Source organism: Bombina bombina, chromosome 3 (genome assembly GCF_027579735.1).
Source record: "Bombina bombina isolate aBomBom1 chromosome 3, aBomBom1.pri, whole genome shotgun sequence".
NCBI lineage: Eukaryota > Metazoa > Chordata > Amphibia > Anura > Bombinatoridae > Bombina > Bombina bombina.
The window spans coordinates 1,208,246,737-1,208,260,488 of NC_069501.1; the positions used below are offsets into that span (position 1 = coordinate 1,208,246,737).

At 36.8% G+C, this 13,752-nt stretch overlaps 1 protein-coding gene across 1 annotated transcript in view; it reads left to right on the plus strand.

The window, feature by feature from the left end:
- The window catches only part of DLG2 (discs large MAGUK scaffold protein 2), a 2,066,337-nt gene that overhangs the window by 1,854,138 nt on the left and 198,447 nt on the right, over window positions 1-13,752 (plus strand). Inside the window, 1 exon segment of the mRNA XM_053708663.1 lies at window positions 13,495-13,570. Coding sequence (XP_053564638.1) covers window positions 13,495-13,570 — 76 coding nt within the window.

Genomic DNA, 13,752 nt, shown 5'->3' on the forward strand with positions numbered 1-13,752 from the left:
TTACAAAATTACCTGTAAAATAAATCCTAACCTAAGTTACAATTAAACCTAACACTACACTATCAATAAATTAATTAAATAAAATACCTACAATTACCTACAATTAAACCTAACACTACACTATCAATAAATTAATTAAATACAATACCTACAAATAAATATATTTAAATAAACTATCTAAAGTACAAAAAAATAAAAAAGAACTAAGTTACAAAAAATAAAAAAATATTTACAAACATTAGAAAAATATTACAACAATTTTAAACTAATTACACCTACTCTAAGCCCCCTAATAAAATAACAAAGCCCCCCAAAATAAAAAAATGCCCTACCCTATTCTAAATTAAAAAAGTTCAAAGCTCTTTTACCTTACCAGCCCTTAAAAGGGCCCTTTGTGGGGCATGCCCCAAAGAATTCAGCTCTTTTGCCTGTAAAAGAAAAATACAACCCCCCCCCCCAACATTAAAACCCACCACCCACATACCCCTAATCTAACCCAAACCCCGCTTAAATAAACCTAACACTACCCCCATAAAGATCATCCTACCTTGTCTTCACCACACCGGGTATCACACCGATCCGTCCTGGCTCCGAAGTCTTCATCCAAGCCAAAGCAGGGGCTGGCGATCCATAATCCGGCTGAAGTCTTCTATCAAGCGTCGGCTGAAGAGGTCCAGAAGAGGCTCCAAAGTCTTCATCCTATCCGGGAAGAAGAGGAGATCCGGACCGGCAACCATCTTGATCCAAGCGGCATCTTCTATCTTCATCCGATGAACGGCTCCTTCCTGAAGACCTCCAGAGTGGATCTATCCTCTTCTTCCGACCTCCAACTGAAGAATGAAGGTTCCTTTAAGGGACGTCAGCCAAGATGGCGTCCCTCGAATTCTGATTGGCTGATAGGATTCTATCAGCCAATCGGAATTAAGGTAGGAAAATTCTGATTGGCTGATAGAATCAGCCAATCAGATTCAAGTTCAATCCGATTGGCTGATCGGATCAGCCAATCAGATTGAGCTCGCATTTTATTGGCTGATTGGAACAGTGAATAGAATGCAAGCTCAATCTGATTGGCTGATCCAATCAGCCAATCGGATTGAACTTGAATCTGATTGGCTGATTCCATCAGCCAATCAGAATTTTCCTACCTTAATTCCGATTGGCTGATTGAATCCTATCAGCCAATTGGAATTCGAGGGACGCCATCTTGGATGACGTCCCTTAAAGGAACCTTCATTCTTCAGTTGGACGTCGGAAGAAGAGGATAGATCCGCGCTGGAGGTCTTCAGGATGGAGCCGTTCATCGGATGAAGATAGAAGATGCCGCTTGGATCAAGATGGTTGCCGGTCCAGATCTCCTCTTCTTCCCGGATAGGATGAAGACTTTGGAGCCTCTTCTGGACCTCTTCAGCCGACGCTTGATAGAAGACTTCAGCCGGATTATGGATCGCCAGCCCCTGCTTGGGCTTGGATGAAGACTTCGGAGCCAGGACAGATCGGTGTGATACCCGGTGTGGTGAAGACAAGGTAGGATGATCTTCCAGGGGGGTAGTGTTAGGTTTATTTAAGGGGGGTTTGGGTTAGATTAGGGGTATGTGGGTGGTGGGTTTTAATGTTGGGGGGGTTGTATTTTTCTTTTACAGGCAAAAGAGCTGAATTATTTGGGGCATGCCCCACAAAGGGCCCTTTTAAGGGCTGGTAAGGTAAAAGAGCTTTGAACTTTTTTAATTTAGAATAGGGTAGGGCATTTTTTTTATTTTGGGGGGCTTTGTTATTTTATTAGGGGGCTTATAGTAGGTGTAATTAGTTTAAAATTGTTGTAATATTTTTCTAATGTTAGTAAATATTTTTTTATTTTTTGTAGCTTAGTTCTTTTTTATTTTTTGTACTTTAGTTAGTTTATTTCATTGTATTTAATTGTAGGTATTTTATGTAATTAATGTATTGATAGTGTAGTGTTAGGTTTAATTGTAGATAATTGTAGGTATTTTATTTAATTAATTTATTGATAGTGTAGTGTTAGGTTTAATTGTAGATAATTGTAGGTATTTTAGTTAATTTATTTATTGATAGTGTAGTGTTAGGTTTAATTGTAACTTAGGTTAGGATTTATTTTACAGGTAATTTTGTAATTATTTTAACTAGGTAAGTATTACATAGTTCTTAACTATTTAATAGCTATTGTACCTGGTTAAAATAAATACAAAATACCTGTAAAATAAATATTAATCCTAAAATAGCTACAATATAATTATAATTTATATTGTAGCTATATTAGGATTTATTTTACAGGTAAGTATTTAGCTTTAAAAAGGATTAATTTATTTAATAAGAAATAATTTATTTCATTATATTTAAATTATATTTTACTTAGGGGGGTGTTAGTGTTAGGGTTAGAATTAGCTTTAGGGGTTAATACATTTATTATAGTAGTGGTGCGATCCGGTAGGCAGATTAGGGGTTAATAAGTGTAGGTAGGTGGAGGCGACGTTGGGGGCGGCAGATTAGTGGTTAATAAATATAATATAGGGGTCGGCGGTGTTAGGGGCAGCAGATTAGGAGTACATAGGGATAATGTAGCTTGCGGTGGTGTACAGAGCGGCAGATTAGGGGTTAATAATAATATGCAGGGGTCAGCGATAGCGGGGTCGGCAGATTAGGGGTTAATAAGTGTAAGGCTAGGGGTGTTTAGACTCGGGGTACATGTTAGGGTGTTAGGTGCAGACGTAGGAAGTGTTTCCCCATAGGAATCAATGGGGCTGCGTTAGGAGCTGAACGCTGCTTTTTTGCAGGTGTTAGGTTTTTTTTTCAGCTCAAATGGCGCCATTGTTTTCTATGGGGGAATCGTGCACGAGCACGTTTTTGAAGCTGGCCGCGTCCGTAAGCACCGCTGGTATCGAGAGTTGCAGTGGCGTTAAATATGCTCTACGCTCCCTTTTTTGGAGCCTAACGCAGCCCTTCTGTGAACTCTAAATACCAGCGGTATTTAAAAGGTGCGGGAGAAAAAAAGCACGCGTAGCTAACGCACCCCTTTGGCCGCAGAACTCTAAATCTAGCCGTAAGCTAGCTACAATATAACTAATCGTTACATTGTAGCTAGCTTAGGGTTTATTTTTATTTTACAGGCAAGTTTGTATTTATTTTAACTATGTAGAATAGTTATTAAATAGTTATTAACTATCTAATAACTACCTAGTTAAAATAAAGACAGCTAGGGAATTTATTTAATTAAAGTGTATTGTTAGGTGTAATTGTAACTTAGGTTAGGTTTTATTTTACAGGTAAATTTGTCTTTATTTTAACTAGGTTGTTATAAAATAGTTAATAACTTTTTAATAACTATTCTACCTAGCTAAAATAAATACAAACTTGCCTGTAAAATAAAAATATACCCTAAGCTAGCTACAATGTAACTATTAGTTATATTGTAGCTAGCTTAGGGTTATTTTATAGGTAAGTGTTTAGTTTCAAATAGGAATAATTTAGTTAATGATAGTTATTTTTATATTGATTTATTTAAATTATATTTAAGTTAGGGGGTGTTAGGGTTAGACTTAGATTTAGGGGTTAATAACTTTAATATAGTGGCGGCGACGTTGGGGGCGGCAGATTAGGGTTAATAAATGTAGGTAGGTTGCGGCGATGTTAGGAATGGCAGATTCGAGGTTAATAAAATTTAACTAGTGTTTGTGAGGCGGGAGTGGGGCGGTTTAGGGGTTTATATATTTATTATAGTGGCGGAGATGTCCGGTTTGGCAGATTAGGGGTTAAAAATGTTATTATAGTGATTGCGATGTGAGGGGGGCCTCAGTTTAGGGGTTAATATGTAGTTTATGGGTGTTAGTGTACTTTTTAGCACTTTAGTTAAGAGTTTTATGCTACGGCGTTGTTGTGTAAAACTCTTAACTACTGACTTTTAAATGCAGTACCAGTCTTGACAGGAGAGGGTCTACCGCTCACTTTTTGTCAGACTCGTAATACCAGCGCTATGCAAGTTCCATTGAAAAAATAGGATACGCAATTGACGTAAATGGATTTGCGGTATTTCCAAGTCTGGCCAAAAAAGTGAGCGGTACACCTGTACCTTCAAGACTCATAATACCAGCTTGGACCGGCCAACGCCGCTTTTTAAGCCTAACGCACAACTCGTAATCTAGCCGTTAGCTAAGTTTCAGAGACGGCATCAGACAATCGCAAAGCAAGGGGGTAAGTAGTGCAGCGATGGGCTTTCATGATTTTAATATGGAATGTAATTTTAAACAACTTTCCAATTTACTTTTATCACCAATTTTGCTTTGTACTCTTGGTATTCTTAGTTGAAAGCTAATTCTAGGAGGTTAATATGCTAATTTCTTAGACCTTGAAGATTGCCTCTAATCTGAATGCATTTTGACCACTAGAGGGCATTAGTTAATGTGTTTTATATAGAGAACATTGAGCTCATGCACGTGAAGTTACCCTGAAGTGAGCACTCATTGGCTAAAATGCAAGTCTGTCAAAAGAACTGAAATAAGGGGGCAGTTTGCAGAGGCTTAGATACAAGGTAATCACAGAGGTAAAAAGTGTATTTCTATAACAGTGTTGATTATGCAAAACTGGGGAATGGGTAATAAAGGGATTATCTTTCTAAACAACATAAATTCTGGTGTTGACTGTCCCTTTAAATATATATGTATATGAATATACACATATATATGTATGTGTTACTATTTGTAACAATCCCACTACCCACCAACCAACTTTAAAGCCCCAAAACTGCCTAGTTCAGTTATTTTTTATTTGAAAATAATGGAACTTTTTTTTAAATAAAAAATTATAATGCTCTATATTTTAAAGGGCATTTGGGGCACTTTTAGAAAATTAACCAGAGATCTCATCTCTGTTTAATTTTCGGAGCCCTCATTGACCAACTTTCAATTACATAATTCCATTCAAAATTCACAGAATTTGACAGACATAAAATCATACTTTTGCATCAGCAAGGCCACTCTCAAAGGTAAATCAGCAAACAAACGGGATACTCCAGATGTGGTATTCAAGCTGGTATAAAGAAATGTGAAGAATCTGGAGAGGTCAAGAACAAAGAAAGGACTGGAAGGCCTAGAAAGCTTTCAAAATCTGATGAGAAGTTTGTAAGAGTTTCTTCTTTGTAGACCGGAAGAAATCCAGCAAGGACCTGGCTCAGCATCTGGCAGCTTCACCGGGATGCCAAGTTGACCCTTCTACAGTCTGAAGAAGCTTGATCAGGAGTAGTCCTTGTGGAAGGGTAGCAGCCAAGAAACCACTTTTTCGGAAGGTGAATAGTGTGAAATGGCTAAGATATGCTAAAGCTCACAAAGACTGGAATGAAGATCAGTGGAAAAGAGTATTATGAAGTGATGAATCCAAGTTTGGGTCCAATCATCGACAATATGTGAGAAGAAGAGTTGGAGAGAGTTGTAAGAATCAGTGCTTGAGGTGTTCAGTGAAACATGGTGGAGGGTCTGTCCTATTTTGAGGCTGCATTTCTGACAATGGTGTTGGTGATATTAACCAAATTGTTGGGATCATGAATGCTGCAAAGTACAGAAAGGTTTTAATTCATTATGCCATTCCTTCTGGAAAGCGCCTGATTGGTAATGGTTGTTTTTTTCAGCATAACGATCCTAAGCACACTGCTAATGCAGTGAAATCATATTTGGAGAGAAAAACTGCTGATACAACACTGACAGTCATGGACCGGCCTCCACAGATTCCAGACCTGAATATTATAGAGGCCGTATGGGATCGCCTGGACAGAGAAAGAAATAAAAGAAAACCTAAATCCAAAGAACTCTGGGAAGTGCTGAAAGAAGCCTGGTATAATATACCAGAAGATTACTTCAGAAAACTTCAGCACAGTCTCCCCAAAAGAGTTCAAGATGTACTTAGTGCCAAGGGAGGTCAAACTAAATACTAACATTTGCCTGAATAAGCCATTTTGTTCTAGAAATTGTGTTTTTCTTTATTTTTTTGTGTACACGTTTCCTGTATTTTCTGTTTATATGTTAATAAAGAGGCCACAAAATAAATATAGATGGTCATTAAAACGTTGCTAAAACAACAAATCTAATTGTGGCCTAAGACTTTTGCACAGTACTATATATATATATATATATATATATATATATATATATATATATATATATACATACACACACACACACACACATATATATATATATATATATATATATATATATATATATATATATATATATACTGTATACACACACACATATTTAGACATCTGGGGAATTTGGAGGCCAAGGCAACACCTTTAACTCTTTGTCATGTTCCTCAAACCATTCCTGAACAATTTTTGCAGTGTGGCAGGATGCATTATCCTGCTGAAAGAGGCCACTGCAATCATGGAGCACTAATGTCATGAAGGGGTGTATGTGATCTGCAACAATCTCTAGGTAGGTTATAAGTGTTAAAGTAACATCCACATGAATGCCACAATCCAAGATTTCCCAGCAGAACATTGCCCAGAGCATAACACTGCCTTCGCCGGCCTGCCTTCTTCCCATAGTGCATCCTGCTGCCATCTCTTTTTCAGGTAAACGACACACATGCACCCGGCTATTCACCTGTTCTAAAAGAAAACGTGATTTATCAGGCCAGCCTTCTTCCATTGCTCCATGGTCCAATTCTGATGCTCACATCAACATTGAAGGTGCTTTCAGTGGTGGACTGGGTCATCATGGTCACTCTGACCAGTCTGCGGCTATGCAGCCCCATACGTCCCAAACTGTGATGCACTGTGTATTCTAAGATAAGGAGGACACATAAGTGGCACTTTTAAGGGGAAAAACAGGATTAATTACGTCTAGTTATAGAAAATACAGGGATCTCTTAAAGATTCCCTGGTGCTACCCACTCCTGATACAATATTGGGGGATGGAGCTAGGAAAGGGAGCTATAGGGTGCATCTATTTCTAAAATGAGTAACTACTAAAATCTATTAGAGTATAAATTTGAACAAACAAAAATATATATATAAGTGAGAAAAAATATAAGTAAAAATAAATATATATACTATAAAGCATAGTATATATTCATACCTACTATGGGGCCATTTCCCTCTGACATCTTCCTACAGTTTTTTCCTACAAGCCATGCTGGTTCTTCTCCTCATCCTGAGAAGGAATCCTCCTAAACAAGGCCTTTTTTGCCACCTGGGGGGGAGAAGCCACAGCTCCTTTTGGACTTAGTAGGTATGGGTATATACTATGCTTTATAGTATATATCATTTTTTTACTTATATTTTTTCTCACTTATATATATATATTTGTTTGGTCAGATTTATACTCCAACAATATTTCAACAGATTAAAATCTATTAATCATTTTAGAAATAGCTGTACCCTATAGCTCCCTTTCTAGCTCCATGCCCCAATATTGCACTGTGTATTCTGACACCTTTTTAGTCATGGTCAGCATTATTTTTTCCAGCTTCAGTAGCTCTTCAGTCTGATCAGTACCAGACGGGCTAGCCTTCGCTCCGCACGTGCATTAATGTGCCTTGTGTGCCCATGACCATGATGCCGGTTCACTGGTTGTCCTTCCTTGCACCACTTTTGGTAGATACTAATCACTGCATACCTGGAACACCCCAGTCATGGCCCAGTCATTTAACCATCACTATTCGGCCCTTGTCAAAGTCACTCAGTCGCTTGCCCATTTTTCGTGCTTCCAACACAGGAAATTCAAGAAATTACTGTTCACTTGCAGCCTAATATATCCAGACCCTTGACATGTGCCATTGTGACGATATAATCAATGTTATTCACTTCACCTGTCAATGGTTTTAATGTTGTGGCTGATCAGTGTATATGGTGCTGTTTCACTAGGGGGAGATATTGTATATATTTTGTGGTAAACAATTTTTTGGTATATGAAGGGTTAAATATGTGTAAGTCTTACACAAATTTAACCCTTCATATATCAAAGAATTTACAATTACATCATGTTTAAATACCCCTTGCACTGTAATTGGTATTAAACATGATATCATTGTTCATATGATTTGGACATGATTAAAGGGATATTGTACACTAGATTTTTCTTTGCTTAAATATTTTGTAGATGATCCATATATATATATATATATATATATATATATATATATATATATATATATATATATATATATATATATATATAGCCCATCTGGGAGTGTTTTTGTAACAATGTATAGTTTTACTTATTTTTTTAATAACATTGTGCTGATTTTCATACTCCTAACCAAACCCCAAAGTATCAGATGTATACTAATGTCTACAGACTCCTGCTTGCTCCTGTTTGTGTAATCTGTCTTTTCATATGCAGGGGAGGTGGGGAGTGTTTGTCCTTTTTGTTTACCCAGACCCTTTCACTGGGTTTCCCAGCCTAACCTCATCAACAATATAAAGTTTTTAAAAGGTTTTATACTTGATTTTTAGATCAGTATCTGTGCATATTATTCTTTATAGTATTGTCTACTACATGCAGTTATATGAAAATTGGTGTAAACTGTCCTTCTAAGGGCTAAGACCCAAAATATTGTAATGTTAGTGGTCTTCGGAAAATTGACGTTTTTATTACCGTTATTACCGTGGTGATGCTGCTACTACTATGGATTTGAACTATGTTTACACATTAGGGCTTTGAGTGCAAAAGTAGTCTCATTATTCATATAGAGACTTCTCTTATCTATTTTGTGTTGGCTCTTTGTATCTTTTGTTGAAAAGCATACCTAGGTAGTCACAGGAGAAGCAATGCACTACTGGGAGCCACAGTTAAAGAATTGTTTTGAGGACCACTTAGCACTGTTTGACGCAGAATGCGCTACAGACTCAATTAGCAGCATTAGTCGCACAGCTGGGACATTGCTGAGCAGTGTTAGCTCATTTATGCCACAGAATCCTTATTATGCATAGCTTTCATTTCTGCCTTAAGGGGAAAAAACTAATTCTAGAGTCGTCACTAAAATACAGAAAAAAGATTGCAGAATATAGTGATGTACTTCATATTTATGTATATTTATGTAAAACTTAATGGAGCATGAGATTAGCGCTACAGTTTTTTGCTGAACACTAAATCAAATTATTTAGGCATCATGTGGGACTCTAAATGTATCCCTAATTTGATAACACTTGCATCACAACATTTGCAAATAAGTTGTATTATTTTTTTGTACATCTCTACTGAAATTGGCATTTTGGATGATTTTCAGCATATTCATGATTTGGATACATTTGTGCTGATTTAAGTGAAACATTACCTAGGACAGAAAACCCCAACATTTTCTTTCATGACTTGGATAAAACATACAATTTTAAATGACTTTCAAATTTAATTCTATTATCAAATTTGCTTAATTCTCTTGTTATCTTTTTCTGAAGGAACCGAATTGCACTACTGGCAGCTAGCTGACCACATCTAATTAGCCAATTCCAAGAGACAAATGTATTTAGGCATCAATTAGCAGCAGCTCCCTCTGGTGTAAGATATGTGCGTATTCTTTTTCAACAAGCGATACCAAGAGAACGAAGAACATTTGAATATAGAAGTGAATTTAAAAGTGTCTTAAAGTTACATGCTCTATCTGAATCATGCAAGTTTATTTTTGACTTTCCTATTCCTTTAATTCAACAGTTATATGCAAAAGTTTAGGCAAGCCTGGATTTTCATTTATAAATAATTGGGTGTTTGGATCAGCAATTTCATTTTGATCTATCAAATAACTGAAGGACACAGTAATATTTCAGTAGTAAAATGAGGTTTATTGGATTAACAGAAAATGTGCAATATGCATCAAAACGAAATTAGACAGGTGCATACATTTGGACACCCTTGTCATTTTGTTGATTTGAATACCTGTAACTACCTAGCACTGATTAATTGGAACACACAATTGGTTTGGTGAGCCCATTAAGCCTTGAACTTCGTAGACCGGTGCATCCAATCATGAGAAAAGGTATTTAAGGTGGCCAATTACAAGTTGTTGTTCTCTTTTACTCTCCTCTGAAGAGTGGCAACATGGGGGCCTCAAAACAACTCTCAAATGACCTGAACATAAAGATTGTTCAACATTACGGTTTAGGGGAAAGATACAAAAAGCTATCGCAGAGATTTAAGCTGTCTGTGTCCACTGTGAGGAACATAGTGAGGAAATGGAAGACCACAGGCACAGTTTTTGTTAAGGCCAGAAGTGGCAGGCCAAGTAAAATATTTGAGAGGCAAAGGATGGTGAAAATTGTCAAAAACAGCCCACAGACCACCTCCAAAGACCTACAATATAATCTTGCTGCAGATGGTGTCACTGTGCATCGTTTTTTGCACAAGGAGAAGCTGTATGGGAGAGTGATGCAGAAGAAGCCTTTTCTGCGCACACACCACAAACAGAGTCGCTTGAGGTATGCAAATGCACATTTGGACAAGCCAGCTTCATTTTGGAAGAAGGTGCTGTGGACTGATGAAACAAAGATTGAGTTATTTGGTCATAACAAGGGGCGTTATGCATGGTGGCAAAAGAACACAGGGTTCCAAGACAAACACTTGCTACCATCAGTAAAATCTGGTGGGTGTTCCATCATGCTGTGGGGCTGTGTGGCCAGGGCCGGTACTGGGAATCTTGTTAAAATTGAGGGTCACATGGATTCCACTCAATATCAGCAGATACTTGAGAATAATGTTCAGGAATCAGTCACAAGACAACAACCCAAAACACTACTCGAAATCTACTCTGGCATTTATGCAGAGGAACAAGTACAATGTTCAGTAATGGCCATCCCAGTTCCCAGACCTGAATATCATTGAAAATATGTGGAGTGATTTGAAGCGGGCTGTCCATGCTTGGCAACCATCAACCCTAACTGAACTGGAGATGTTTTGCAAGGAGGAATGGTCCAAAATACCTTCGTCCAGAGTCCAGACACTCGTTACAGCCTATAGGAAGCATCTAGAGGCTGTTATTTCTGCTAAAGGAGGCTCTACTAAATATTGATGCAATATTTCTGTTGGGGTGCCCACATTTATGCACCTGTCTAATTTTGTTTTGATGCATATTGCACATTTTCTGTTAATCCAATAAACCTCATTTCACTACTGAAATATTACTGTGTCCTTCAGTTATTTTATGGATGAAAATGAAATTGCTGATCCAAACACCCAATTATTTATAAATGAAAATCACTCAAATTGTCAGGGGTGCCTAAACTTTTGCATACAACTGTATACATAACTAGACACAGGCAACATTGCAGATTACAATAGTGATTCAATAGTCGCCATACATCAGGAAAATGATATATATGTGATTGTGTTTGATGCACCTCCTGGGACCATGTAACATTATAAATTCCATTGCAAGCTAATGTCAGCTTCCTGATCCGGCCAGGAACATGATTCTATACACACTTCTTTAGTAAAGGCATTTTAGAGCTGCAAATAAAAAGAGATTTTACAGTTAAAACATTTTTTTATCACAGACAGTAGGCTGAATGAATCTACTAGTTATCTGAAATTCAGCTCTAAGTCAAATCATTTTCTTTTACCTAATTATTATTGGCTAAAAATCAGTGTTATAGAACCCCACTGTTAGAAGCAAGTCACAGATTTTAGATTTCACATTTTGTCTTTGTGCTTTTTAAAACGTGCCTAAGAAATGAGCTCTGCTGACAAACCATCTGCGTGCTCCAGGATTTGTGCTAGCAATTTTATTTTTTATTTTTTGTTGCAAAGTTTGGTAGAATTGAGAAATCACCTGATGTGACTTTAGACTTTATCATGTGTGCCTGTCTAAAAATAAAAACTGTTAAAAATGTCCTTTTTATAAATGGCAAAGAAAAAAAATGGCTGATAACCACAAGCATAGGAACAATATATATTGCTATTTTTACATTTACAACATTAATTTTAGGGCTTTAGCTATAATATAAAATTATAAATTAACACATATTTAGCGCTCCCACTTGAGCATTAACTTTGCTAGAGGATAACTTTGTGCGCACATTGGGTAGCACTGATATTACAAGTTGTAAGTAAAAATATTGCGATAGCACGAAACCCAACGCACACAAAAAGTTAACCACAGAATATCATGTGTGCGATATCATAATAACCCCATTGCCTTTATTGGAGCAGCATTTAAAAAAACAAAAACAAACACATCGCATGCTAACCCCCATTGCGATAAAATCCCTTATTCTAATAAACCCTAAACTGCCACATCCCCCTAAACTTTTAACCCCGCTACACTATTACCCCTAATTTGCCACATCCCCCATGGCAAACTACCCTGCTACACTATTAACCCCAATCTTCCATAACCCTCATCACAGACTACTCTGCTGCACGATTAACCCCTAATTCACCATAACCCCCCATCGCTATTAACTCCCTAAATTATTAAACCCTAAACCGCCACAACCCCCACCGCAATAACCCCTACAATACTTAACCCCCGAACAGCTAACCCCAAAAGACCTCTAACCTAAAACCCCCTAAGCTACAAAAAACAATGCCAGTAAAAAAATACCAAAAATTAAAAAACACTACTAAAAATATCCTAACACTAAAGTGATCTTAGCTCTTTAGCAAAAAAAAAAAAAAATGCTAAGCCCCAAAGTTTACACTCATCATCTTTAATTCGGCTCCTTTGGGGGACAGCAGCGGGTCCCTGGTGGCGCTCCCCCATCTACTTGAGCGTCCCTCTTCTGATCTTCCACCGTATTCTTCATGCTGTTACTGCAGCGCTCTAAAAAATTAAATGCAAGGTTCCCTGATATATAGGGGTACCCTTGCATCTCTATTGGCTGATTTTTTAATTCAAATTCAAATCAGTTAATAGAAAAATCTTTCGTCCTACAGCTGATTTGAATTAAAGTGAATGTAAAATTACCAATAAGCGCATGAGTGTAATTGCAACAATGTATTACATTGTTACAGATATTGTTGCAGTCAAGGCTGTCATAGAGTGTTAAAGGCTCATACATATTCCTTAGACTATCTAGATATACTCTTCAACAAAGGATAATAAGTGAACAAAGTAAATTTGATAATAGAAGTAAATTGGAATTTTTTCAATAACATGCACTATCTGAAGTATAATTTTGACTTTTCATATCCCTTTTAACCTTTTTTTTATGGAAATAGATTAAAGGGACATAAAACTCAAAAAAAAAAAATCATGATTCAGATACAGCAAACAATTTTAAATAACTTTCCAATTTAGTTGTAAACATCAGATAAGCCAATAACAAGAAGCTTTGCTGCTCCTGAGCTTACCTACGTATTATTTTCAATAAAGGATAACATGAGAACAAAAGAAATTGCATGTTCTATCTAAATATTAAAAGAAAAATATTGTGTTTCATGTCCCTTTAACTGATTTGCCTTTCTCAAGTGAAAAAATATCTTCAGCCTTGTAATAAGTTTCTCATTAGTGACAACTCATAACTCTACCTATCAATAACATCTTTTATTTCTACAGGGTTGAAAGGAAGGAAAGAGCTCGTTTAAAGACAGTCAAATTTAACTCAAGGCCAGGACTGATTGATTCCAAAGGGGTGAGTGAAATAATACTTTTTTTTTTAATGCTACATTGTTTTTATCGATCTCGAATGAAGCTGAACCTGTATCTATTCATCAAGCGTTTCCATTAGGGAAATTGTGTGCAGATAAATAATCCCATTGAAAACAGTAGAATGTTAATGTTGTAGAGTCACATAATAAATCATTTATTGCATTA